This window comes from Gymnoscopelus braueri (assembly GCF_963280865.1).
Source record: "Gymnoscopelus braueri genome assembly, chromosome: 15".
NCBI lineage: Eukaryota > Metazoa > Chordata > Actinopteri > Myctophiformes > Myctophidae > Gymnoscopelus > Gymnoscopelus braueri.
Genome location: NC_137620.1, coordinates 17038400 through 17064592, shown reverse-complemented (window position 1 = coordinate 17064592; position 26193 = coordinate 17038400). Strand labels below are relative to the sequence as shown.

At 44.1% G+C, this 26193-nt stretch overlaps 2 protein-coding genes across 9 annotated transcripts in view; both read left to right on the top strand.

The window, feature by feature from the left end:
• Nucleotides 1–26193, top strand: part of LOC308101972 (phosphatidylinositol-binding clathrin assembly protein) — a 137394-nt gene that overhangs the window by 44783 nt on the left and 66418 nt on the right. For all 8 annotated transcript variants that reach the window (XM_080451534.1, XM_080451532.1, XM_080451528.1 and 5 more), the window contains exons 3-4: nucleotides 25093–25168; nucleotides 25861–25963. In XM_080451534.1, the coding sequence (XP_080307660.1) occupies nucleotides 25093–25168; nucleotides 25861–25963 (179 nt within the window). The remainder of the gene's footprint in view (nucleotides 1–25092; nucleotides 25169–25860; nucleotides 25964–26193) is intronic.
• Nucleotides 863–2632, top strand: LOC308101974 (serine/threonine-protein phosphatase 2A 65 kDa regulatory subunit A beta isoform-like; the record flags this gene model as incomplete). The annotated part of the gene is made up of 1 exon (XM_080451536.1): nucleotides 863–2632. One exon carries the CDS (start codon nucleotides 863–865, stop codon nucleotides 2630–2632), a length of 1770 nt encoding a protein of 589 aa, XP_080307662.1.

The window sequence follows — 26193 nt, the reverse complement described above, 5'->3', positions numbered from 1 at the left end:
GACACCCTGAGTTAGTGTTGAAGTGTCCTTGAGCAAGACACCGAACCCCAAACTGCTCCTGATAAGCTTGGTTTCTTGCACGGTTTCCTCTGCCATCAGTGTGTGAACGTGTGTGACTGGGTGAATGCAATGCAAATTGTGAATCGCTTTCGATTAAGACGCTATATAAATGCACCATTTCCATGACTTAGAGTTGCGTTGTAATTGGCTATTTGGTTTTCAAACACCCCTTGACTGACATTGGAATAATGGAGGGTTAACTTAAATATAAGCCATTAAACCATTGATTATACAAGACAGAGTCTAATAACGGTATAGTGTTGTTCTCTGTCATCTATGACATATCTATGACGTATGACTCCACATATGGGCAAGCTTTCAGACTGATCTGAACACAAAATGAATTTCCGCAAGGACAAATAAAGTATCTATCTATCTATCTGATCTGACCCCATTGACTTCCTTCAAAAAATGACATCTGCCATGTGGATCTTGGACTTCATGTGGCCAGTCTATGACATCAGTCGTCTATGACATGTCGATGACGTCTAACTCCATATTTGGGCTGGGTTTCAGCCTTGCCCAAATATGACCCCAACCACGTCTGACTTCTGTTATAAAATTGATTAAAAGTATATATTTCAAAAAATATAAACCACATGTGAAAATGCATAGACATATGTCCCTGGTTTACTAGTAGCGTGCACAAGACATTTGTCGCGGATCAGTCCAGTGGTTTGGGAGATAAACCCGGGACACAGACATATAGACAGACTCTTCTAGATGGCTCGGCCCCTACAGCTCCACCCCGTACAAATTAAAGACTTAAGCACCGTCATTCAATATTTGCAACAAATCCAAAATGACTGGAGCTGATGGAGATGATTCTCTGTATCCCGTCGCTGTGCTCATTGACGAGCTGCGAAATGAGGATGTCCAGTTACAGTTGAATAGCATCAAGAAGCTAACCACCATTGCGTTGGCCCTGGGGGTGGAGAGGACCCGCGCCGAACTCCTTCCTTTCCTCACAGACACCATCTATGATGAAGACGAGGTGCTCCTTGCCCTGGCTGAGCAGCTGGGAAACTTCACAATGCTAGTCGGAGGGCCTGAATACGTCCACTGTCTCCTGCCTCCTCTGGAAAGCCTGGCCACAGTGGAGGAGACGGTGGTGAGGGACAAGGCTGTGGAGTCTCTGCGTAAGATCTCTCAAGAACACACTCCAGCTGACCTCGAGGTCCATTTCGAGCCCTTGGTCAAGCGGTTGGCGACCGGTGACTGGTTCACCTCGCGCACGTCTGCCTGTGGCCTCTTCAGCGTCTGCTACCCCCGCGTCTCCAGCACGGTCAAGGCTGAGATCCGGCAGCTTTATCGTACCTTGTGTGCAGATGACACTCCCATGGTGCGTCGCGCCGCAGCCTCTAAGTTGGGCGAGTTCGCCAAGGTCCTGGAACTGGATTATGTTAAGAGCGACATTATCCCCCTCTTCACCGCCCTGGCCTCTGATGACCAGGACTCTGTGCGGCAGCTGGCGGTGGAGGCGTGTGTGAGCATCGCCACCCTGCTGCCCCAGGAGGACCTGGAGACCCTAGTGATGCCCAGCCTGCGCCAGGTTGCTAATGACGAGTCCTGGAGGGTCCGATACGTGGTTGCTGAGAAGTTCTCTGAGCTCCAGAAGGCCTTAGGCCCAGAGATCACAAAAAGGGACCTGGTTCCAGCCTACCAGAGCCTTCTCAAGGACCATGAAGTTGAAGTCCGCACTGCTGCCGCCAACAAAGTCAAAGAGTTCTGTGAGAAGCTTCCAGAGGACAGCCGTGAGAAAATCTTCATGAATCAGATTCTGCTCTGCGTCCAGGAACTCGTGTTAGACACCAAACAGCAAGTGAAATCAGCGCTGGCATCAGTCATCATGGGTCTGTCCACCATCTTGGGAAAGGACAACACTGTGGAGCACCTGCTGCCTCTCTTCCTGATTCTGCTTAAGGACGAGTGCCCCGAAGTGCGTCTGAACATCATATCCAACCTGGACTGTGTGAACGAGGTGATCGGTATCCGTCAGCTGTCCCAGTCACTCCTGCCTGCCATCGTGGAACTGGCAGAGGATGCCAAGTGGAGGGTCCGCCTGGCCATCATCGAGTACATGCCCCTGCTGGCTGGGCAGCTGGGAGTGGAGTTCTTTGATGAGAAGCTGAACACCCTCTGTATGGTCTGGCTCATCGACAACGTGTATGCCATTCGAGAGGCCGCTGCCTCGAACCTGATGAAGCTGGTGGAGAAGTTTGGAGATGAATGGGCTCAGAACACTGTCATACCCATGGTGCTAGGAATGGCCAACTACCCCAACTACCTGCACAGGATGACCACTCTGTTCTGTATCAATGCGTTGTCGGAGGCTTGTGGACAGGATATCACCACCAAGCATTTGCTGCCAGTGGTCCTGACGATGTCCAGCGACAAGGTGGCAAACGTCCGCTTCAACGTGGCCAAGTCCCTTCAGAAGATTGGCCCTGCGCTTGACAGCAATGTCCTGCAGACAGAAGTGAAGCCCGTGTTGGAGAAGCTGGCAGAGGACACAGACATGGATGTCAAGTACTTTGCCCGGGAAGCTCTCAGTGCTCTCAATCTGTCATAAGTCACCAGCACGGCAACACCGAACACCGCACCACTTGGACAAGATATGTGTTGATGTTCAGAAGAAACTGGTTAATTTATAGATTATTAACTAAGCTGTTACTGTTTTATCCTTTCCCCCCTTTTTTTCTTTTCTTTTTTTTTACTGTCCAAAGTTCTTTATAGCAGAGGCCTACTCCACTGACCGTTCCCTTGCTGTAAATAGGCTCTCTTTAATGAAGGTAACATGTGGTGAAACTGCAATAAGGGGTGCATGCTGACTGACATTCTACTGTACTATTTAGGTGTCACTAATCGGAACCCCAATCACATTTCCTCCTTTTTACATCTTTTTTTTGTGCTTGGTTGGCATGGCATTTATTGGTATAAATCAAGTCTGAGCAACTTTAGTCTGTCATTGCAGCACACCAAATGCCACATTGGCTTCTTGTGCTTTCTTCTGCACAGGTTGTTTAAGTGCTGAACGTGGCCCTTTTTGCAGCAGATGGTGGAAGCTAAATTCTTTTGCCGATCCTCCTCACAAAACAGACCTGATAGAGAGTCAGCTTCTTCCCCAGACTCTTGCTTTGCTCTCGATTGATTGAATACCTAGAATAATTAGACAGAAATGTAAACAGCACGTGGTAAGACATTAAAGCTAAAAGGATAACACTCGAAATGACGGAAAGGCCAGTTTTAATGTAGGACATCTCAAACAAACGTAGTCTTTGTGTCTCTTGATTGTTTTTTTTCTGTACAAAGCTCTTGTAAAGAATATAACAATTAATTACTGTATGTTAATATGTGAGCTTTCCCAGAGAAAGATCACATGTAGTCAGTCACCTGTCTGTCGAGGATAGTGTCCTTATATCAACCCATCGCTCATCCAAGTCCCTTTACTTCTCTCTAACCATTTCGTCCTCTAGCAATATATGACAAAGATTGAATTGGTCACACAAATGAATTACCTCAGCCCGATGTTCCAGGACAAAGTAATGGGAACCATCTCGGTCGTTAAGTGTTTCGTGATTAGTTTTCGAGTGGGTTCTGACCATTGCAGACCTATGTTTGCCCCCAGGTCTTTTAGTTATCTTCAAAGGGTGGGTGGCACATTGCTCGTAGTCTTTGTGCCAATGGCGTTAATAAGCAATACATTTTTATTTAGTTCATTTTGGTCATGTATACAAAGCCCCCATCTGCCTTGTTCTATAGACACTGCATTGCTATGTCTTCTCTGTTTTTGGACTACCGGTACCTGATTTATGCTTGGTAGCCAGAATGTCAGAATCAGAATACATTTTATTGTCACATCACAGTTTTACAGGTGTAAAGAAGTGGGTGAAATTCTTTTTTTGTGTGCAAGCTCCATCATTCATAGTTTTCAGGAAAGGGGTCATGGAGAGAGCAAGGAGAAATACATAGGAAATAAACAAGTTGAACAATCTATCAAATGTTCATTTATACGTATACTGTATACAGCATAATGTACATGAGGTTAGACATAAGGTGCGAAAAGTAGTAAACTATTACACAATCTCCGAATGCTACATAAAGTCTGGAACTAAAGCTGTCAACGGAAGCTGTCATTTGTTCGTCATTTACGTTCACGAAAATATATTTTAAAATATCGTCATTTTATTTTAGAATTTCCATTTGTGATTAGAAGCAAGCTATATATGCTTCGATTATTTTGATTTATATTCTGACACATTTGCACGACTGTAAACTAAACAGAAGTGGGGAGGAGGAGTCAATCCGCTTTATCCTCTGATCATTTTCAGAGCTTCTGTGCTGTATGACGAAAAGCATTAGAAAATTGTGGGAGAGCAACAGTGTAGCTCTCGACAGCAACAGTGTAGAACGGTAACAGATATGGGGCACAGGCCTTCGATTTGTACGGCTCTAGCAGTGATTTAATTTCAAGGACCCCCAGTTTGACATACATTAGGCTACGGACCCCCATTTAATGCCATGTCTATCTCTGGGACCCCAATTTATATTGTAAAATCAATGTTAATATAACTCTAGAGAGTGCACAAATGGAACCAAATGGACCCGTTGGGGTCAATTTGGTTCCATTTGTGCTCTCAGTTACAGACCCATAAGGGTCCATTCGGTTCGTAACTATCCATCATTTAGCTGGGGACCCCCTGGAACTCCCTCAAGGACCCCTGGGGGTCCCCGGACCCCACTTTCAGAACCAATATCATAAAGAATAAACCCACACAAAGGAAGGTACTCCAGCATAAGGAAAAGCAGTCCGTCATTAAAGGAAAGTGTGGCAGGCCAGCCCGGCAACAGGCGGCGTTCAGGCCTTGTTCAACAGGCTGAGTGATGGTAGCCGGCGTGGAAACTCTTCAGACTGTTAAAACTGTCACGCGCCGAGGGGGGCTGATCCTCGGCGAAAATAATAGAATTGGCAAATGCTGAGGCTTGTACGGGAGTCTCTGCTTCCGAATGTGTGCGCGATGGAGAACAAGGGCATGCTTTCAGAGAAAGGGAGATTTGGCCATGTGATGTTTTATTGAGTGGGAGCCGGGGGCGCATTGGTGGATCAGTTGAATAAATGTATTCATTTATTCAACATTCATCTGTATTGTGTACAAAAAAAGAGACCCGTTTGTCTTTTCCTGAACTCCCTACAGTAAGTTCCCCCCTACCTTTTCTCATTTTGTTCTCTTAAATAAACCTGGTTGATTGTCCTGTATCCTGAGCACTGTGCTCTTTTGTTTTTATTTGAATTCTCGCCACATTTAGGGTGCTGTACTGCTGTAACCTGAATATAGTAACCGTACATGAAACAATGGGAGACAAAAACACTTAAGAGTGATACAGGAAGGCATTGCTGCTGGTATGAAATTGCTTATATCTAGTATCTCAGCTTGAAATGGTCCTATCAAGTATTGATTGATTGACCAGATCAGTCACAACTGTTCGAGAGAAGGTTTGTCATGGCACTAGGAAGTACTCATTAACCCTTTCACATCGATTGGCCAAAAGTGGGCAGCCGGCCATGGTGTTTCATAAAAACCTCCGAACACATTTGCGTAGCACCACAACACTTTTGACACCCTGTGGGGTGTCATCGGACTTACATAGCCGTGGACTAATGATGAACACCCTAGTGGGCCACACCACTTTGGGGTTTTTGGAATGTGTCTGAACATTGTGGGGTGTCGTTTGACTTGACTCAGAGATGCAGTGTCACTGGTCAACCTCCCGAGACCATGCCCCCTTTCTGTTATTCACATAATTTACTAATCTGCACTTTTCTCTGTAAATGAATTAATACAATACTCTAATATCATTGCTGTTGGGCAGAAACCTCCTCCCATGTTTTAACTTTTTGCGTTTAATTAATGCCCTACTTGATCATACTACAGCGTCACACAAAAGCATCAAAAGTAGCTTGTAGATCTGTTACTTTTGCTATTTTTATCCTGAAAAGTACAAGTTTTAGACATATAGACAATGGATATCGTAGTATTAGTTCTATTAGAAGATATGAAATGTAACCTTTTCCTAAAGTGGGATGTGGCTGTATGCATGGTAGCAATCTGGGAACCCATCGCCAAATGAAAAGGAAAAACAGCGCCCTCTGCTGTTTTTCATATCTCACTTGGCTCTGGGAGGAAGTCGACGTAGCACACGTACGCAAGGAAACCGGGGTTTGGTCTGCCTTCAGCCTTTCACTTCCGGTGGTGCGACTATGTTTTCATTCCCACTAACAATATTTCTACACGGAACACTAACACCACTTCTCCCAGAGAACATGGATCGTTTTGGTTATAAGCCCACTTGTTTCTATGATGAAAGAGCAAGTTAAAATGTGAATATCTTTCCGTGGTTTTGTCTGCTCCGAGGACGCTATTGTTAAATGAGTTTAGGTTTGTTTCTAGTGGGGAAGGATTGGCGGACACGTAAATCCCGCCCACTACATTTGATTGGGTAAAGCGCGGCCTGCTTCCTGATCTGAAGGCACGCCCACTTGTAGGCCAGTGCGTACGCGATATGACGAACCCCCTGACAGATTAAAACGCAGAGCAGAATCTGTTCTTGAGAGATTAGCATGGTAGAGACAAGCTCCCTCTTTGGCAAGGTTCTGAGTGCATTTCTTAATTTATTTATGTTACATTAAAATAAATTATAATGTATATTTTTGTCTCCGCCAGGCCGAAAGGCATGGCGAGAGAGTATGTTTTCGCCCCTGTCCGTCCGTCCGTGTGTCCGTCCGTGTGTCCGTCCGTGTGTCCTGTCTGTGTGTTAGCAGCTAATCTCTGGCACCGTTGGCCCGGTCGCTCCGAAACTGTGCACACACACTCCCTGGATGCCAATTCAGAACCTCTGCCCCAATTTTTTCACATGGGCCTGTTATAGCGCCACCAGGAGGCCGATTTGTGCAAAACCCTTTTTTTTTTACATTACTCCTACAGATTTTATCCAAACGTCATGCAAATCGGTACACAGTATCTCTATAGTCATGTGATCAACACAAATCTGTCCTATTTCCCATATTCCATCCTCATTGCCTATGGTTGGCTTCCAAAGTTTGCAGGATTGGTCCGTTTTGAACAAAAAGCCTCAAACTATGCACGCAGCTTGGGATTTCCGTGAATTTTCACACGCACATTCCCACTAGACCAAGGAAGAAATGCCACCCTTTTCACATTGGCCTGTTATAGCGCCACCAGCAGGTCTAATTTAGCAAAACACATTTTTGGAACAAAATTCCTCAAATCATGAATGCAGTGTCTGATTGCCGTGAAAGACCTAAGAATAAATGGCACCCTTTTCATTGGCCTATTATAGCGTCACCAGGAGGCCACAATAACGTACCTGACCTGGCGGAGACCTGTGCTCCGAGGAGCACTTTTTCTAGTTTGTAATATATTATATCCGTTTTTATTTTGGAATATTCTGTTGGTGCGACAGTTTTAAACTATTCATACACATAGTGTACATGATGCCAATAATCTATACTTATGAACAGCCCACGCTGGCCTACTGGATTTAATGTCTCTTGAATGGTGCATTTTCAAGGATTAAGAACATCCTTTAAATGTCTGTCCTAATAACAAATGAGAACATGAAATGAGCATTTACTGTATGGAGTGCCTGTGCCTCAGAGAGTTGACCACATTTCAGTTTTTCCTCCTAATAGATTCAGTCCATGCTTCAAAAAGCAATACACTGTAATTCTCACTGCAGAGACTGAGGGGAACTAAGGTTGCAATTTCTTTTCCCTTACCTCAATTGACTTAGTCGTTAAAGAGGTTGGACTCTTGATTGGATTGGTTGGCGTGTGTCTGTGTGTGTGTGTGTGTGTGTGTGTGTGTGTGCGCGTGCACACATGCGTGCGTGTATTTTGAAATGGTCTGAATGGTAGGCAGGCCAAACCCGCCCAGTATTGATACACTTTCAGCTCTTCGCCTCCAGTTTATCCTTTCTGCCAAGACGTGATGTTGGCTACTTCCCCAGTGACACAATGCATTTCATAGACCACGAGGCACGCTCGGCATCCATGGGACACCATGTCGGTTTCTCTTCTCGTTCAAAGCTGCTTTAAATCCATACATTAATAGATAGACCTTTTATTGATCCCGCGGGGGGGGGGGGGGGGGGGAATTCAGTGGCCAGAGACAGCACAGCAGTTAATGTACAGATATAGAGTATTAGAAGCCCTGTAAGATACAGCAATACATCGCAAAAAGCACCTCAGATGATGAACGATAGTCTACAACAGCATACGTCCTCTACAATTAATGATTTATACACTACACTGCAGGAGCTAAACATGTAAACACCACGCCTTGCCTTGGCTGACAACACGCCAGGATATCAGTTCTATATTAAACTGATGTTTACATTGTGGTTCATGGACAATCTGAAATGCCGTATCTCTTGGCCATCTGAGTGGAGACAAGTGCTAGTGTTCGTTATTTTTGTTTGTGGTTTTCATTCTTTTCCACACCTCCCCCTACAGCATTGGTTCTCAAAGTGGGCTCTGGGGACCCCCTGGGGTCCTTGGGGGGGGGGTTCCAGGGGGTCCCCAGCAAAATGTGTTAAAATAGCATCACAATAATTTTAACCACTTTAACCTTTTATACTTTGGCTATTCAAAAATAGCAGATCTACAAGCCCATAGCGCGGCACAGAGTGCCGCGCTATGGGCTCGTAGATCTGCTATTTTTGAGAAATTGTGAACATTTGTGCAAACCTTTTGAATATATATATCTAAAGCGAACATTTGTAACTCAAATGTTTGCTTCTGCTTTTGTCCCTTGAACAAAATATTTGAGATGGGGGTCCGCGGCCAGAACCACTGCCATACAATACAGTATGTGCAGTTGTACGGCTATTGTCTCATTTGTTATTGTTGCACTTGTACAGTGTGTGGCTGTGTACTGTACAAGTATGTGCGGGGCGTATCTCTGTCTATCAGTCTTTTGTGTGTGTACGGTGTTTTTATGTGTGAGTGTATATCTGTATTGTGTGCGTACTGTACATGTGTGTGTGTGTGTGTTTGGTATTTATCTACACCTCTGTATCACAGGTCGCTGTGTACCCAAACAGTCTAGCAGGAAGCGCCAGACAATAGCAGGGGGGAGATCCATGTTCCCTCCTCCTCCCAAACCTCCTCTGTCTGTCCCGTTGAGGCGCTCCGTCCCTGGACACCTTGGCTCAGGCTGCTGCGTTCCTCCCCTGGGAGTGTGGATGTCTCGCCCACACGGAACCTAATGCACGGTTACAGAGAGAGTCAGGGAGGAAGGGAGGATAGGAGAAGAGGAAAAGGGAGGAGGAGAAAAAAGGGAGAGAAAGACAAAGGAGATGAAGTAGAAGCGGGTGTAGGGGTGGGCGATATGGCAAAATGTCATATCACGATTCTTTTCAGCCAGTTCTTCTAAACATCACGACTAACCTCCTGATTTAAAAACACTACCGTACACTACTGAAGGCTGATCTATTATCTGGCATGTCTTTTATCCTTGCCATGTCTTTTATCCTTGCCACAACAGATTATGTTTTTCACACAGTCCCACTTTAGAGATTTGGCTGCAGTGCCTTGCTTTGATTTGAATTCCTAAAAGCCCTAATTATTCTCTTCCTAGTTTAGTATACTGTATATTAAAAACAACAACAGTGTATGTCCCTCTTTGCGGCTTTGGAACGCGCTGTGTTGAAAAGAAAGTTTTAAAGAAAATCAGATCAGAAGATCCGTTAACAGAGTTTGTGAGTGAATTCACTTTTCAGCATGGTGAAAGTGTCTAACATAATAATATAGTAATATAATGACCGTCATCACCATCTCTGTAAGCAGCTGGACTCCAGGAAATACGTATACAGTATGTATGTGTATGTATGTGTGTTGTTATCAACAAGCTTAGATTTTTTTTACTTTTCCCCTTCGGTACCATTGGAAATACATGTCATCATCTGATGACAGCTACACTGTCAATGCAAAATGATGTGTAGTTTTAATTGCAGCCTATTAAGGGATGTCTTAACCACATGAACCCATAGCGTCCCTATTCCGGGCATGTCATAATAGACATGTCCAGAACATTCAGCGGATATAGGGGACTATTCGGCGAGGACAGCAGATCCACAAGCTCACTTCACGTCACAACGAGATGCGTTGTGAGCTTGTAGGTCAGCTATTTTTTTATATTTTGTGTTGAGGGAAAGTACATACCCTTGGAGGACCCGGTCAACAAAGGATAGAGGGCTTACTACTGATCCCACTCCAGGTATGTTTCTGCAGATCCAGTTCTGTGGCTCACTGGCTTCTAATGGGAATTTGACCCCCCACCCGTTCACAGATAAATTAGGTTCCCACTGTATGACAATTCCCACGCCTCAATGCGTTGATGCAGCCAAACAAAACAAAGCTAAAACATGTACAGTATGGCTGTTTAGCTGGCTTGGTTTGTTTGTTGGTTTGTTCTCTTACAGGAGGTAGGCAAAGAACTTAAATACATAACGAGTAGGATTTGTCGGTTGTGCTTAGTAAACAACTTTAAAACGTTGGCCGCTCCTCGTCGGCTCAAAGACATACAAAATGAACACTTAATGCCGAGTCACTAGGCAATACTAGGCTCTAGTGCCAAAGCCAAGTAAAATGAGAAAATATAGGCAGAGTCTCTGTGGATAGATGCAGTCTCACAATTCTAGCGGGTCATAACTTTAACTATGGCATTACTGAAGGCCTGCAACTAGTGTTTATCTTAGCGATTATTCTCTCGATTACGTTTTGTGATTAATCAAATCATCGTGAAGCACATTTTTGGGAATACTTGAACTCTTGCCCCTGCGACCTGACTGGTTGAAGATGGATGGATTTTGCAACCTTTTATTTTATTAAAATGTATCGTTTTTATAATCGATGAAATCAATTAGTTCGAATAACCGCCGATCCGACTGATATGCCCGTATATGGAGATCTCTGTATCTGTCAGTCCTTGTCCCTTTTATGCCCATACATGGAAATCTCTATCTGTGAGTCCTTGTCCCTTTTATGCCCATATATGGTAATCCCTGATGTCATCAGTATATGCCTATATATGGGCATACCCCCTTTTGTGCCCATATATGGAGCTGACTGATTTGTTTGCGCCTGATGTCATGACGACACATTGAGGTTAGACAATATTTGGGTGTAGCTGCATTGGGAAATCCTTATATGGTTATGGCTGAGTCATGGTGACATGAGCGTGGCGACGTAGTGACATGAGCGTGACGTCAGTGGCCTGCCCGCCCGCCCGCCGGTCCTCCCTAAAGCCAATTTTAACATAGGATTACATGAAGATGTCTGGAGAAAGCGGAAGAGAGAAAGAGAGAGACTAAGGTACAAACAGGATGCAGAGTGAGTGCAAAGATTAGAGATCTGGAGACAGAGATGAAGACGGATCCGGTTGAGGGAGAGAGAGCGAGTAACGCAGGAGAGGTGAGAGAAAGGCAGGAAACTATAGAAATGGATTCAGAGAGAGAAATGGATTGAGAGAACAGTGTAGACTCTACACTGTTCTAGACCACTGCGGTTCTCAAACCTTTTCATGTCAAGGACCCCCAGATTGATACAAATTGACCCCCATTTGAAAAGATATGCCAGGGTATGCCATTCTCAGTGTTACTTTAACTCTCTCAGATTTGCAGACCCACAAGATCCACTGTTTAGTTAACTATCAATGATTTTGCTGGGGACCCCACTTTGAGAACCACTGTTCTAGACAGAAGAAGAGCAAGGAGAGAGAGGGGGGGGGAGTAGACATTGAGAGGGAGAGAGGGGGGGAGTGTTGGAGTCATTAAGGACATGAGGAGATGGGGACAGTCTGGGGAGGACAATGTAGAAAGTGCTGATGCTAAGCAGAACAGGCTGTGTGTGTGTGTGTGTGTGTGTGCGCGTGCGTGTGCGCGTGCGTGTTATTGAGTCTGAGAAAGAGCCATCTTTTTAACTCTGTGTATTACCACCTGCGTATGTGCTGTTATGCGTGCACTCAGGACTCTCTGTGTGTGTGTGTGTGTGTGTGTGTGAGCACGTGTGCGTGCGCACGTTATTGAATCTGAGGAAAGCTATTATATATTTTTTCAGAATGCAGTACTACCCATGTATGTGCTCATTCCGTCAGAACTCTATGTATGTATGTGTGTGGGTGTGTGTGGGTTTGTACAGTACATGCTCACACAGGGACTCCATATGTGTGCGTCCGAGCCCCTCTGTATTCCAGCGCGTGTGTGTACCGTTAGCATAAAGTTGCTATATGAGTCACCCCCCCCCCACCGGTGTCCCAGATAGCCCAGCACTCTATTTATTCCAGTGATATCACCAAAGCCATTTCCTCGCTGCACTCCCCTCCTATATATATGCTGACGCACACGCCAGTGAGTGAGATGGATGTACGAACACATTGAATGGATCCTTTTCATCATGAAGTGACATCACGAACACAACATACAATTAGAGATCTTAGGATTTGCGTTTGGATTTACGAAACATCTTCTGTCTGGACGACCTACTTATATTTTTCAGTGTCGTGGGATTCAAATCTGGCTCGTGAGCTTTGCCAGGTTGCCCCCACGCACGCACACACACACACACACACACACACACACACACACACACACACACGCACTGTCCTCTTGATTCCGTTCATTTGCCATGAAATAAAGTCAGAAGAATGACGTGAACATAATCTGGAAGAAAGGAAGAGTTAACATAATCGTCCAAAACCGTTCCTTTCTTATGTCAAAATAATAATAATAAAGTAGTGAAAATAGCCGATCTAGAGCTGCTATTTTCACTTCTTTTGTTAGACACTGTTGTATGATGAAGTTGGATGTTTACGTTTAGAGTTCTTAGAGTTCAGAGAGAGTAGAGAAGAGAAGCAGACATTTTTGAGAGTGAAAAGGAAGAGAAATGTGGTGGCACAAAGACTGTTGTATTCAAGAAAAATAGAGAGGCTTGCCAGAGAGACGGTTGAGAGGGAGGGAGGGAGGGAGAGAAGGAGACAGAAAGGTGGGTTGCATAAGCATTGAAGCACAGCTGGTGAACATTGAGCGACAGCTCAACAAAGAAATGCAGGTGATAAAGTGAAAATACAAAATGAAGTGTAAATGAGACAGACGTTCGATGAACGGCGAGGGAGGAGGAGAGAAAGGGCTTGTCTGGCAGCAGACGGAGGAGGAGTTGATGAAAGCTGAATAGAGATAGAGGGAGAGAACGAGGGAGAGAGAGATTGTAGCCAAGGACAAAAAGGACTTGTACAAAGGCTGGAGAAGAGGAGATAAGCTGGAGGGAAAAAAATGATGGAAAGACATGATGACGAGAATGAGGAGCCGGGGAGTAGAGAGAGAGAGAGAGAGAGATTGTGTGTGAAGGGCACATGTACTGTATCTTCTCTTTGTTATACTAACCACAATGAATTGGCGATTATCTCTGCGATATTTGCAAAGATAATCGTCTTTTAGATTTTTTTTATCCCATTTGACCTTGTTTCGTGTTCTCATCTCCAAAACCGTGTTTAGTGTTTTCGAAATCTTGTTCCAGAGTAACAAAGAAATGGTTAGAGAGACTGAGAGAGAGAGAGATATGTACCGAGTGACCTGGGTACTGTAGTATAGTGGGAAGAAGGGGGTATCATGCGCCCCCCGGAAATGTACTTCTAATCAGTGTTTCTAGATTGGATTTTTTTTTAACAAAATTATGAGCAATGTTAAAAAGTTGTCAAAATGTCCCTTGTACCATTTATATGCAAATTAGAGCCGCCATTATCGAATAATCTATTTTCGCTATACGTCGGCCAATAATGCACTTATAATGAACAAATAAGGTGTCCAGACCTATGTTATGAGGGTCAAGGATCACAATCAAGCTACTCTTAAAGTGCCCGTGGCATGCTGGTGTGCAAATAAGTGCTGCCATTAACAATATGATCACATTTTTACCAATTATTATTATGCCAACTTTTTCAGCCATCTGCAAAATAATTGCTTACCAATAGCTTTCTTCGACAATGTGCTCATAAAGGTGTCTTCTAACACCCTGACACACTCAATTAGTTCCAACCCGACTACTCTGGGAAACTTGGGAAAAAGTTGGGAGCCGGTCAAAGTTGATAAGACCTGGTGTGTAATTGAGAGGTGTTAGTGGACACCTTCATGAACACATTGGTGAAGAAAGCTGTTATTTTGCAGATGCAATATATATACTTATTTTTAGATAATGGTGGCATTAATTTGCATATAAAGGGTATATGGGACATTTTGACAACGTTTTAACATAGCTCATCATTTTGTGCACATGTTTTCCAATCTAGTAAAACAATGCTGCTATTTTGTCTCAAAGGTGTTCTACCGAGTGAATGCAAAACATTGAAATCCTGCTGTCATTTGTTTCAAAGGTTTATCCCAAGCTAACCTTTCCTATGTGGATGTATAATTATTTCAGCAAATGCGCAATTCTTATGGTTTTGTAGAGGAAGAGGAGTGGAAGTGAAAGAGAGATAAAAAAAGAAGGGTGACAGAGGGAGGAAGAGGAGAGAGTGAGAACAAGAGAGACACACACACACACACACACACACACACACACACACACAGAGACACAGAGGCAGAGAGGCAGAGAGATAGAAAAAGCATTACAAAAAACTGCTGACTGAATTGTGGTGTCAGAGTGAAAACAAGACCAGGGGCTGTGTGTGTGTGTGTGTGTGTGAGACCAAGGACTTCAGATTATTATGCTGCCAAGTGACCCTATTAGAGTCAGCTTGACCTAACACACACACACACACACACACACACACACACACACACACACACACACACAGAGCACGGTAGGCAGTTGACATGTTCTTCCTATCAGCTGGTAGTGTGGATTCTTGCAGACACTAAAGCGATGAGACAAGAGGCAGAGATAGTAGAAATGAAAACAGAAGGTTCTTTGTGTGTGTGTGTATGCATTTATGTGCTTGTGTGTAAGTATACAGTGTGTGTGTGTGTGGGTGGGTGGGTGAGGGGGGGGTGTGGCACACTGTGAAAGACTGATGGTGTGTTTGTGTGTGTCTGTCTTTGTGTGTATGTGCACTTTGAGAGGTCCTCTGTGTGTGTGTGTGTGTGTGTGTGTGTGTGTGTGTGTGTGTGTGTGTGTGTGTGTGTGTGTGTGTCTGTTCTTGAAGGACCCCTGCTTATCTCTGCAGCACAAGCATCCTATCTGAAAAGACTCCAGGGTGACCCAGCCCAGTCGCCAAGCGCACACACACACACACACACACACACACACACACACACACACACACACACACTCTTTCTCTCGCTTACACACACATTTGCACTTGCACACAAGTGCACGCGTATGCACAGGCGCACTCACTCTCTTTCTCATTCTCACACACACACACACACACACACACACCTCTTCAATCACCTTCAGGCATACAAAAAGAGTTTTTTTCTTTTTTCCGACTTTGAATAGGCCCAAGCCCAAGTGATCAATAAATGAAATGAGTAAACAAGAGCACAATGTGTGTGCGTGCATGTGTCCGTGTGTGTGTGTGTGTGTCCATGTGAGTGTTTGTGTGTTTACATGAGTGATTGCATGTGGATACACAATCCATTTACTGTAGGCACTTAAGCGGTGTTCAGCCAAAGCCTGATTCATGCTTAGTTGTTGTTGTGCTCCCCCGTAAATAGCAGATCTACAGGTCTACAGGGCGTCACTAACGTGATGCGCTGTGGGCTTGTACATCTGCTGTTTGTGGCATGCAACACCAGCATGCAACGTATAAATCATGTGTAACTCCTTAGCTATATGCCAACCAGCTTTACTTTTAGCATCCAGCTTTTAACTCCTTTTTTCCCCTATGTATTTAAAAAAGATATAACACAACATAGGTAGGTATATATACAGTATATATATATATATATATATATATATATATATATATATATATATATATATATATATATATATATATATATATATATATATATACTTCAATGTTTCTCAGGCCAAGGACCCCTTAGCTAAGAGAGAGATGAACCAGGGACCCCCACTACATGCTGTTGCAGTTTTTTTTTTTTAATCATGGATTTCATAGATAGCTAGACTTGTTTGACAGCACTATCATCAGTGTTGTATAAATTAATGTTGTTTGGTTTTGCTATCTTTTCTATTCATATTTTGGATTCATGCTAATGAATAAGTCTTTTTCAGACATTTAGCCACTTAAACCCTGATTACTTGGTAAACTTGACGGCTGGCTCTGTACTTGGTCTGTTTTTACAAGCTTGTAGATCTGCTATTTTCGACTAATGTTCCCCCAGAATAGGGTTCAAGTGGTTGATGTACAAAAAACAACCAAAAACCTTTTGGTTGAAGACCCCTGCTGTATAGCTAGCTGGTGTGTTTTGGAACCCAGCCATTGTGGCAGTTGCACAGGTATATTGGTTTGTTCCTATTTCTCCATGTGTGTGTGCGTGTGTGTGTGTGTGTGTGTGTGTGCGTGCGCGTGCGTGCGTGTCAGGGGTCGCGTTAAGCCATCAATTGCCAGATTTGACAGTTTTTTTAATGACTTTAAGCCAGTAAAAGAATGTATTTTTTTCATTTCTTAAATATATAATATATTCCCAATGATGACAGCTCCCCGGGGCCACAGAGAGGATTACGATTTTGTTTGATCGGAGAATTTCCTGACATTTTATCCCTGCTGGGCTGAAGGTGGCAAAGGTGGCTCGTGTCATTTCCGTGTCAAAAGTGCCAGTAAAGTGGGGATTTTGACTCCAGTGCTGGATCAAAGCCGCACTCCACTCAGAAGCCACCTGAAGGAGACGAAGGTTAATGCGCATCTCAAGCTGCTCTATCACTTTCAAGACATTTGATTTCAAATCAGCAGCTGCTCACTTCCACAAAGTGAAGCATCATCGCAAATGCCTATAGCGATTGCCAGTCCTTTTTTAATGGATATTACACACAGTCAGTCATGCATACCAAATGCTCAATTTAAACTAAACTACGTTTATCTTATCTTATCTCACTTTTATCTTAACAATAAACGTTTATCTTATCTCATCGTAATCATTTATGTTATTCTGGGCAGCAGTCTAAAATAACAGAGCGACCTCTGGTTTGTGTGTGTCTCTTTTTGTGTTACTATCCACGTGGAGACCAAAAATAGTTCTGAAGGTGGTATACCACGTCATTTCCATTTTTAGAGCTAAGGTTACTTTTAGTAAAAGTTTCAGGTTGGGAGCAGAGTTACGGTTGCGGTTTAAGGTTGGTTTAGGTTCAGGAGTTACGGTTAGGGTTATGTTGGTTCAGGAGTTGGGTTTAGGACATCGTTTCTCAACGTTGGGTCAAAGTAAGTAGGTTGGAGCGGCTTATTGTCGGTATCAGCCAAGAGCGAGACCCCTGGGAGATGGATTGCTGAGGCGTAGCGTTACACCTACCAACAGCTTCCCAGTACTTACCACATGACTTGCCGCACCCAAGTCGTGCTACTCATACGCTGAGTTGGCGGTGCGTTGGCGGTACCCAGGATCAAACCCATGACCTTGTGGTTCAAAGGCGAGAGCTATACCGACTGAGCTACCCGGGCATGAGTCTCCAACTTTGAGAGAGAACAAATGGAACGGGTCCATTCGGTTCCATCTGTACACTCTCAGAGTTAAATGAACACTTAGGATTTTAAGTTCCTAGAGATAAAAAGTTGGGGTCCTTGAAATGAAAAAGGTTGAGAATCAATCCTTTAGCATTAGGATTTAGGGTAAAGGGGCGTGGCTTCCCTGTGCAGGGAGGAGGTGAGTCTGGAGCCGTGTGGAACACCTGTTTGGCCATGTTGATGATGTCAGTCATCTCCATATTTGGGTATAATTAAGGGGGACCTACACACGAGGGACATGCAGACGCTGTCCGTCTCTTTCTTTTGTCTGTGTTTCTCTGTTGTACTCTCTCTCTCTCGTTCATTCTCTGCAGCCTTCTCATCCCAGTGTCATTTGGCCACAGGCAGGCTGTTTAACACATGGCTGTTCTATACGGCTGACCCCTTTGGTGCCACAGCTTAAAAATTGATGTTGTCCCCACCGGGATTTAAATACAAACGTGTGTGTGTTAGTGTGAGCATCTAAAACGGTGACTCATGTTGTTTGACGCCGTCGTTGACCTCTCAAGAGTCTCTGGCACACACATGCACGCACGCACGCACTCACGCACGCACACCATCAGCAAGATCCAGCTGGTGCTCTAACAGAAGTAACCCGTACACTACATTAGCCTCATTACCTTGCAGGCACACAAACACATGCACACGCCTGCGCGCACATACACACACACACATAGGGATTGTAAAAAAATCTCTCCTCTGCAATCTAGCGTTTACCCTTCACACCTATTCAACAGTTGCTCTGCGTCACTGTGTGTGTGTGTGTGTGTGTGTGTGTGTGTGTGTGTTTTCATGCGTGTGTCTTTCTCTGTGTGAGTGTGTTCCTGTGTTCATGGAGTACTGAGCTTGGTCACGACTACATCATTCCTCCACAGTGAATCATCATCATTCTGTGTGTGTGTATCAGGCTTTCTTTTTATCTATGTCTACCTTATCTGTCTTTGTGTGTGTGTGTGTGTGTGTGTGTGTGTGTGTGTGTGTGTGTGTGTGTGTGTGTGTGTGTGTGTGTGTGTGTGTGTGTGTGTGTGTGTGTGTGTGTGTGTGTGTGTGTGTGTGTGTGTGTGTGTGTGTGTGTGTGTGTGTGTGTGAGAATCGACTGCACCTGTTCCCATGGTGAGCTAAACATCTTTCTACCAACCAGAGGTGAACTGCCCTCAGCAAGTTATATTTGATTGACGATCTAAAAAAAGAAACACTATATCTTCCCTGCCTATTGTCAGAACAATATTAACCACTTGAACCTTAGCGTCTCCATTCTGTGCATATCATGATAGATAAACATATAGCGGAAATAGCCGATCTACAAGCTCACAACGTGTCACTTTGCAGCACGTATTCGGTGAAGAGGTTTGGCGTAGAGGGAAGAAAAGGATGGGTCCAAAGTATAGATCTCTGGGAACCCCAGTTAACGAAGCGTATAGAGTTTAAAGGGATACTTCACTTTCACATAAAATAAACATTAAAAATAAATATAAAAAAAAAATGAAAGAAGTTATGGCAAAATCACGGCCCCCTCACACATGTGTAGGACACTCTAATGCGTGAGGGGGCCGTGATTTTTCCATTACTTTTTTCATTTATTTTTAATATATTTTTTAAATGTTTATTTTATGTGAAAGTGAAGTATCCCTTTAAGTGGTTAAAAGGTGACAGCAGACCAAATAAAAAGCATTTTATTTATTAGTTAATTGATAAAAAAGCATTTGTCTATGCTGAAACACATTCCTGCTCACACTGCATACGTTTTTTTTCACCAGTTCTACGCAAGGTTGATTTCTCATGCCCTTGATGACGCTCAATGGTGCCCACTACTGGCATTTTGTCCAGCCAAATGTGCATTTCAACCATATCAAAATTATACCCTCTAATTGTATTAATGCAATATCTTAATTTCCATGAACTATTTGTTTATCCGATGGGGTGATAATATAAAAATTCAGTCAGTCTTTAATAACTGCCTTTAAGGTGAACGTGATCTTCATGTCTCACGTCGACAGCTGATTATTTTTTTGTTTTACATTAGTTCCATCCAGTGTGGCAGGGTGACTGGCGCCCCCGGGCACTCGTCCCATGCAATAATAATATGTATAATCCAGGCTAGACTTTGAACCTCAATGAGTCTCTCAACAATGCAATCTGCTATGTTGAACGTGAATGACATTTTGAACTACTGTAGCCTCTTTCCCAGCCTTTTCTCATCTCCGAGGAGAAAAAGCCTGGTCACGACCAATCCCCAAGAAACCAGTGCTGGAATTGAAGCTAATTTCCGGGTTCTCTTAAAGCATGCAGTTCCTATTAATTGCTCGGTTGTTCTTATTTCACCTTCTGCAGGGCAGTGCTGGCTGCAGTACATTATACTCTCAATAGAAGTGAACAAGGTTTTGGCCGGACTTTACACTTGATTTTATTAACTTAGTAAACATTTTTTAAAACACTTTGTTTTCAGTCGCTAGTTTAAAGTCTTTTTTAAATCATCATGATATGCGTTAAGTAAATTATTGTCCCATGAATTAATAATTAAAATTAATGATAAAGTAGGGTATGTTTCTATGGCTTCTACTGGTTCTACCTAGTGAAGACCCATTGTATAGACTTCCATTGTATATACTTCCCCCGTGTTGCGGTGCGAATATCATAGAGTCGGACAAATTCTTACTTTGCACTTAAAAATCATTTATTGCCTATAAGTTTGACAATACTAAGAGAGAATGTAGACAGATGTGAACGTCATTTCCTTGGAATGTGAACAGATTTGAAAAGCCTCAACGTCATTTCCTTGGGTGCCAAATGCCAGTACTTCCGTTTAGACTCTCAAGCGGCTAGGTATTGCCCAGCGTGTGTTGGACGTGAATGCGGATGGATTTTGATCGGCACCACAATCGTCTGTTTGTATTTTCCATCAAATTGCTCTGAAAGTGATCCCAACAATATTTTTCACCACTGTCATTGTCGTTATACTGTAGTTGTGGTGTCCGCCCACTTGAGTTAGATATAGAGGTTAGGTAGAGACGATTTTTAAAGCATTATATTTCTAGTAATCAGGCTTTGTGTCGACGGCCCTTTAGTCTCTTTCTGTCTTATGATGAGATGTTGCGTCTACCTGTCTGTCACTTTCTTTCTTGTTTGTTTCTCTGCTGTACTGCCTCTTTCTCCTTCTCTTATTCTCTGTGGCCTTCTCATCCAAGTGTCATTTTGCCACAGGCAGGCTGTTTAGCTCGTGCGCGCACGCACGCACAAACAATTCCCAATCCACAGAGTGCATTTTCTCTGCCCTGAAAGTTGCTCTCAACAAATTTCAAGACAGCACTGCATCTGCTCTATTACTTTGTGAGATTTACACACACACACACACACACACACACACACACACACACACACACACACACACACACACACACACACAATGAGTCGTGACACTCAGACTCAAATCAATTCAGATGTCTAACAAAACTGGCAAACTTGATTTGTATTGTAGACTTCAGGCATACAGCGTTCTCACTCGCCCCCACACGCACGCACAAAAGGTCAACAGGAATTTGTATTCTTTTTTGGCCTTTTAAACAACTGCCAAGACTTGGAGAATGTCAGTGGACTTGAGCTCAACTTAAATGTGGAGACACACACACACACACACACACACACACACACACACACACACACACACACACACACACACACACACACACACACACACACACACACACACACACACACACACACACACACACACACACACAAACCCGATCGCCAGAGGAAACGTTGTCATTGAACGTTTTTCAAATTCCGTGCATAGACAACTGGAAAACCCGAAAATCCGTGCATAGCCGCCTCGCATCTCCCCCATTGACTCTAAACCATTTCGGAGGCGCGCAGTCTCAAGGGAACTGTCGCCACGTAAGGGACCACCGAGTGAGCTAAAGCGAACGAGTTGCCGTCCCGAACGTTGCGACGTTCCCTTGAGCCTACTCAGCGCCGTTTGAGTTACGTACCGATAGGCACAGAATCGTAAATTTTGTTGTGGGGACTGCTCTGCTTCCGGGTTTTTCCGGGTTGCAACTAGTTACGCCCACCGTGGGACGGAATGACGTGCACTGGGTCCGTGCAATGTATACTAAAAAGGCTGGAGATCAGGCTGGGTTGTCACTCAATGATCACAGTGTCGTCATAACAATTTTAAAGGACATAAAATACATCATACGGCAATATTTTGCAACAGGTTCACCTGAACAATGCTAAACAGACTGTCTGCTGTGTGGCGCTGAACATACTTTGTGCTGTGTAGCTGAACACACTGTCTGCTGTAGCGCTGAACACAGTGTCTGCTGTAGCACTGAACACACTGTCTGCTGTGTTGCTGAACACACTGTCTGCTGTGTAGCGTGGGGGATTTCAAGAGCCCCTGTCTGGGCCGGGGTTGCACTGGTGATCACTTTGCCTTATTAGGGAATCGGCTTCATTGATTGGCCAACCCAAACCATAGGGCTTTGCGGATTGGCTAAGCTTTGCGTGACGTTTGTTGCATCCGAACCAATATACGTGGTGGGGCATACGATAACACTCCCATTCATTTACAGAGGGAGACTTCATATATCGCATTACTTCAAAGGTGGTATACTGATGTGAGAAATGTTTTGCTGGACGCTACATTTGAAAGGGCAGACTACAGAAGACGGTCATTCTGCTGTTGCCGTTGGACAAAAGGTGTACTCCTTTGGAGGGTACATGAACGACAGGCATCATCAGATTCAGGTGCGCGTCTTCAACACAGTCTCTTTGCGATGGATGAACTTGCCCTCGGTGGCTACCGGAATAGGAGAATGTACCCTTGAGGGTCCCTCATTGCGTGACGGCTACACAGCTGTGCTGATATCATATATCATCTATATCTGGGGGACTTCTTACCGAGAGGAGGACCGCAACGTGCTTTATGCATTTGATGTTGACACCCACAGATGGTTCAAGCCCAAGGTTTCTGGGGTTATTCCATTGGAGAGGGAGTGCCACTCAGCCTGTGTCTTGGGCAAGGTCATGTATGTCTACGGAGGATGGGTCAAGCAGACTGGATGTCACGATGATGACATCATTAAGTTGGACACCACCACAATGGTCTGGTCTTTGATTAACACCAGAGGCACTCCGCCACCTACTTGCGAATGTCACTCTGCCACCATCATCGGGACAAAGATGTTTGTATTTGGGGGCTATGGTGTTGATGACAACAGCATCAGAGTGTTTGACACAGAGACCAACTGCTGGCTGAGCACGCCTGCTGCACAGCTTCTCTCTAAAGGACGCGAGGATCATTCAGCCTTTTCCTACAATGGAGAGCTGTACATTTTTATGGCCGACAACTCGGAGCGGAGATTCAAGGATCTGTGGAAATTCAACCCAGAGACCTTCTCCTGGAAGAAGGTTGAGCCCAAGGGGAAAGGCCCATGTACACGGTTGTGTGAGATGTGCTGTTGCATGGTGGGAGATTGTATCATCCTCTTTGGAGCATGGAACGTACCCGGTGACATGTACATCTTAGACTTAAGTCCGAGTCTGAAGACGTTATGCAAGCTAGCCGTTATTCGGTACGGTTTGGATCAGGCGGAACTTACACACGACGTCAGGTGGGAACTGGCAGCCATGACTACCAGCAGTAGCAATAATTAAAGCTATACTGGGCAGCATTCATCCCAGTGGTCTAATTTGAAGACATTTGCTGGTAGGTCTGTGTCATTACAGCAGTTGTCGATAGGGAAGGAATTGTGAAAAATGTATGCTGTAGAGTCCTAGCACCCGCGGATATTTTGGAATGCAACAACAGGTCGTCAGAAACTGTATTTATTAACGGTAAAATGCATAGATAAATACATTTACGGTGCCTACGTCATTTTGGCCACCCTGATGGTCCACAGAAACAGTGCTTTAGAGCGCCACCTCGGGGACCACCACTACTTCGTATCATTTTTTTAAGAAATGCAACTTGATAAGAGGCTTTCAAATCTATCTCACCATATTTAGCTGATTGTCATATCAATGTCTGTTGACCGTTGAGAGATTTTAAACAAGTTTGGAAGTATTTCACAGGATTTTTTTAAGTGACTATGGGTTAAATTGATTGATTGATTTCCATAAGTATTTCTTTTAAGTGACTACATGTTGACAGACAGACAGTCAGTCAGTCAGTCAGTGATTCTCAACCTTTTGTCATTTCAAGGACCCCCAGCTTGAAATGCATCGGGCCATGGACCCCCCCCCCACACACACACACACACACACACACACACACTTGAATACAATTCTTATTATCGCTGGGACCCCAATCTATTCCTCAGTGTTTTAAACTCTGAGAGTGTGCAAATGGAACCCAATGTGTACATTCAGAGTTACAGACCCCTAGCGGTCCCCCTGACCCGGCATTGAGAAACGGTGAATTAAAGGATACCTCCAGCGGGTTTTCAAATGTTTTGGTTCCATCGATGTAATCCATCATTGTGAAAACAGGGTCAAGTACAGAACATGTCTTGTCGCTGTCAGGAGGAATCCTTGAAACCGGACAGGCTTAGACCAATGTTTCATGTTCTGAGAGTTTATGCAGTTCTGCTTCCATTCCATTTCAATTTCATACCTTATTTCACTGAAACTGGAACAAAATAAAGCTGATACATAGGACCACAATAGAAACAAGTCCAAGTCCTTTCTGTCTAATAAAGTATTCAATCAATCAATCAATATTGCTTCATGGTTCAATCCGTCGCTGTCAGGCAGAAACTTTGCACCTCCATATTGTGTTTTTGTTTTTCTAAATAATTTCCCTACTTTATACTTTGTCATATGACAGTGTTGTCCAAATGTCGCTAACATAGCTGATCTGTGCGCTCACAGTGCAGTTTTGACAGCATTAGATGATTAATTGGGCTTTATCTGGCATTAATTAGGCTTTACTTGGCATTGTGGTCACATTTATATTTTCGTCTCTGACTTGTGGCCTCTCGCTCTGCAGTTGCTTTTGGCTAATTAGTGGAAACATATAAATACTTAGAGAATAATAGAAAACAAGCATTGTTTGTGAGTGTGTGTGTGTGTGTGTGTGTGTGTATGTATGCAGTGAAATGGAATGGAATAACATTCCATCTGTGAACATCTGATCAATTACATCATGCAGTTAGTGATAATGTAGAATTGATGGGGAAAATGCCATTTCTAACTAAATTGCGAGGTTCATTTGCAGAATCTATAAATATGACGATCAATATGCTCACCAATCAAGTGTGTCTCTGTGTGAAATATGCATACTAATGTGTGTACGAGTTTATTAAACGAACCTGTCTGTTCTGTTCTGCAGCGTTTCATCCAGTACCTGGCCTCCAGAAACACCCTCTTCAACCTCAACAACTTCCTGGATAAGGGCGCGCTGCAAGGTAATCAAGCACACACACACACGCACACACATATACACATTTGTATAACTATTTGTGAGGACATGAACATTTTAGGACGGCATTGAACATAGCCGCAAAATAGCAATTACAACAATAAGTATAAATAACTTTAACCCCTACACCTAACCTCCAAATGTCAACCACAACCTGAACATTTTCCTAATCGTAACTCTGAATTTGTCTTTTAATCAAAAAACAACCATTTCTCCTGTGAGGACCAGCAAAGTTGTCCTCACATTTCTAAAATTCTACTATACTTGTGGGTACTTTTGGCCCTTCCAAGTTTAGTAATATAGGTAATCACACACACACGCACACACACACGCACAAACACAGTGAACTTGAGCCCTCTCAGTAGCACGAGCTGTGGATGAAGGATGGAAGGCGTTTCACTCCTCCTTCCTCTCTATCGCTCTCTACTCCATCCATCCTCCCCCATCTGTATTCACCCCATTCATTGCTCTTTATCTCTCTCCTCTCTTCTCCCTTTTTTATCCTTCTCTCGTTCCTGTCCTGTCCTCAACCTCTCACTCCTTTGGTCCACTCCTCTCTCTATCCCTCCATCTCTCTGCCTCTTTCTCCCCTTTTCTGCCTCTTTCTCCTCGATCCTCTGTCTCTCTCTCTGTCTCTCTACCTCTCTCTCTCCCCTCTGTGTCTTTCTCTTTTTTTAGGTTATGACATGTCTACATTCATCAGGCGTTACAGTCGCTATCTGAATGAGAAGGCCATGTCCTACAGACTGGTGGCTGTGGACTTCACCAAGATGAAGAGAGGGTTAGACGCACGCACGCACGCACGCACGCACGCACGCACGCACGCACGCACGCACGCGCACGCGCACGCGCACGCGCACGCGCACGCGCACACGCACACGCACACGCACACGCACACGCACACGCACACACACACACACACACAGAAAAACGCAGGCAACTCATCTTGTTTGCTCCACTTGAACAGTTCGCAGTGTCAACTTGCTGAAGATAATTAAACAACATGGCTAC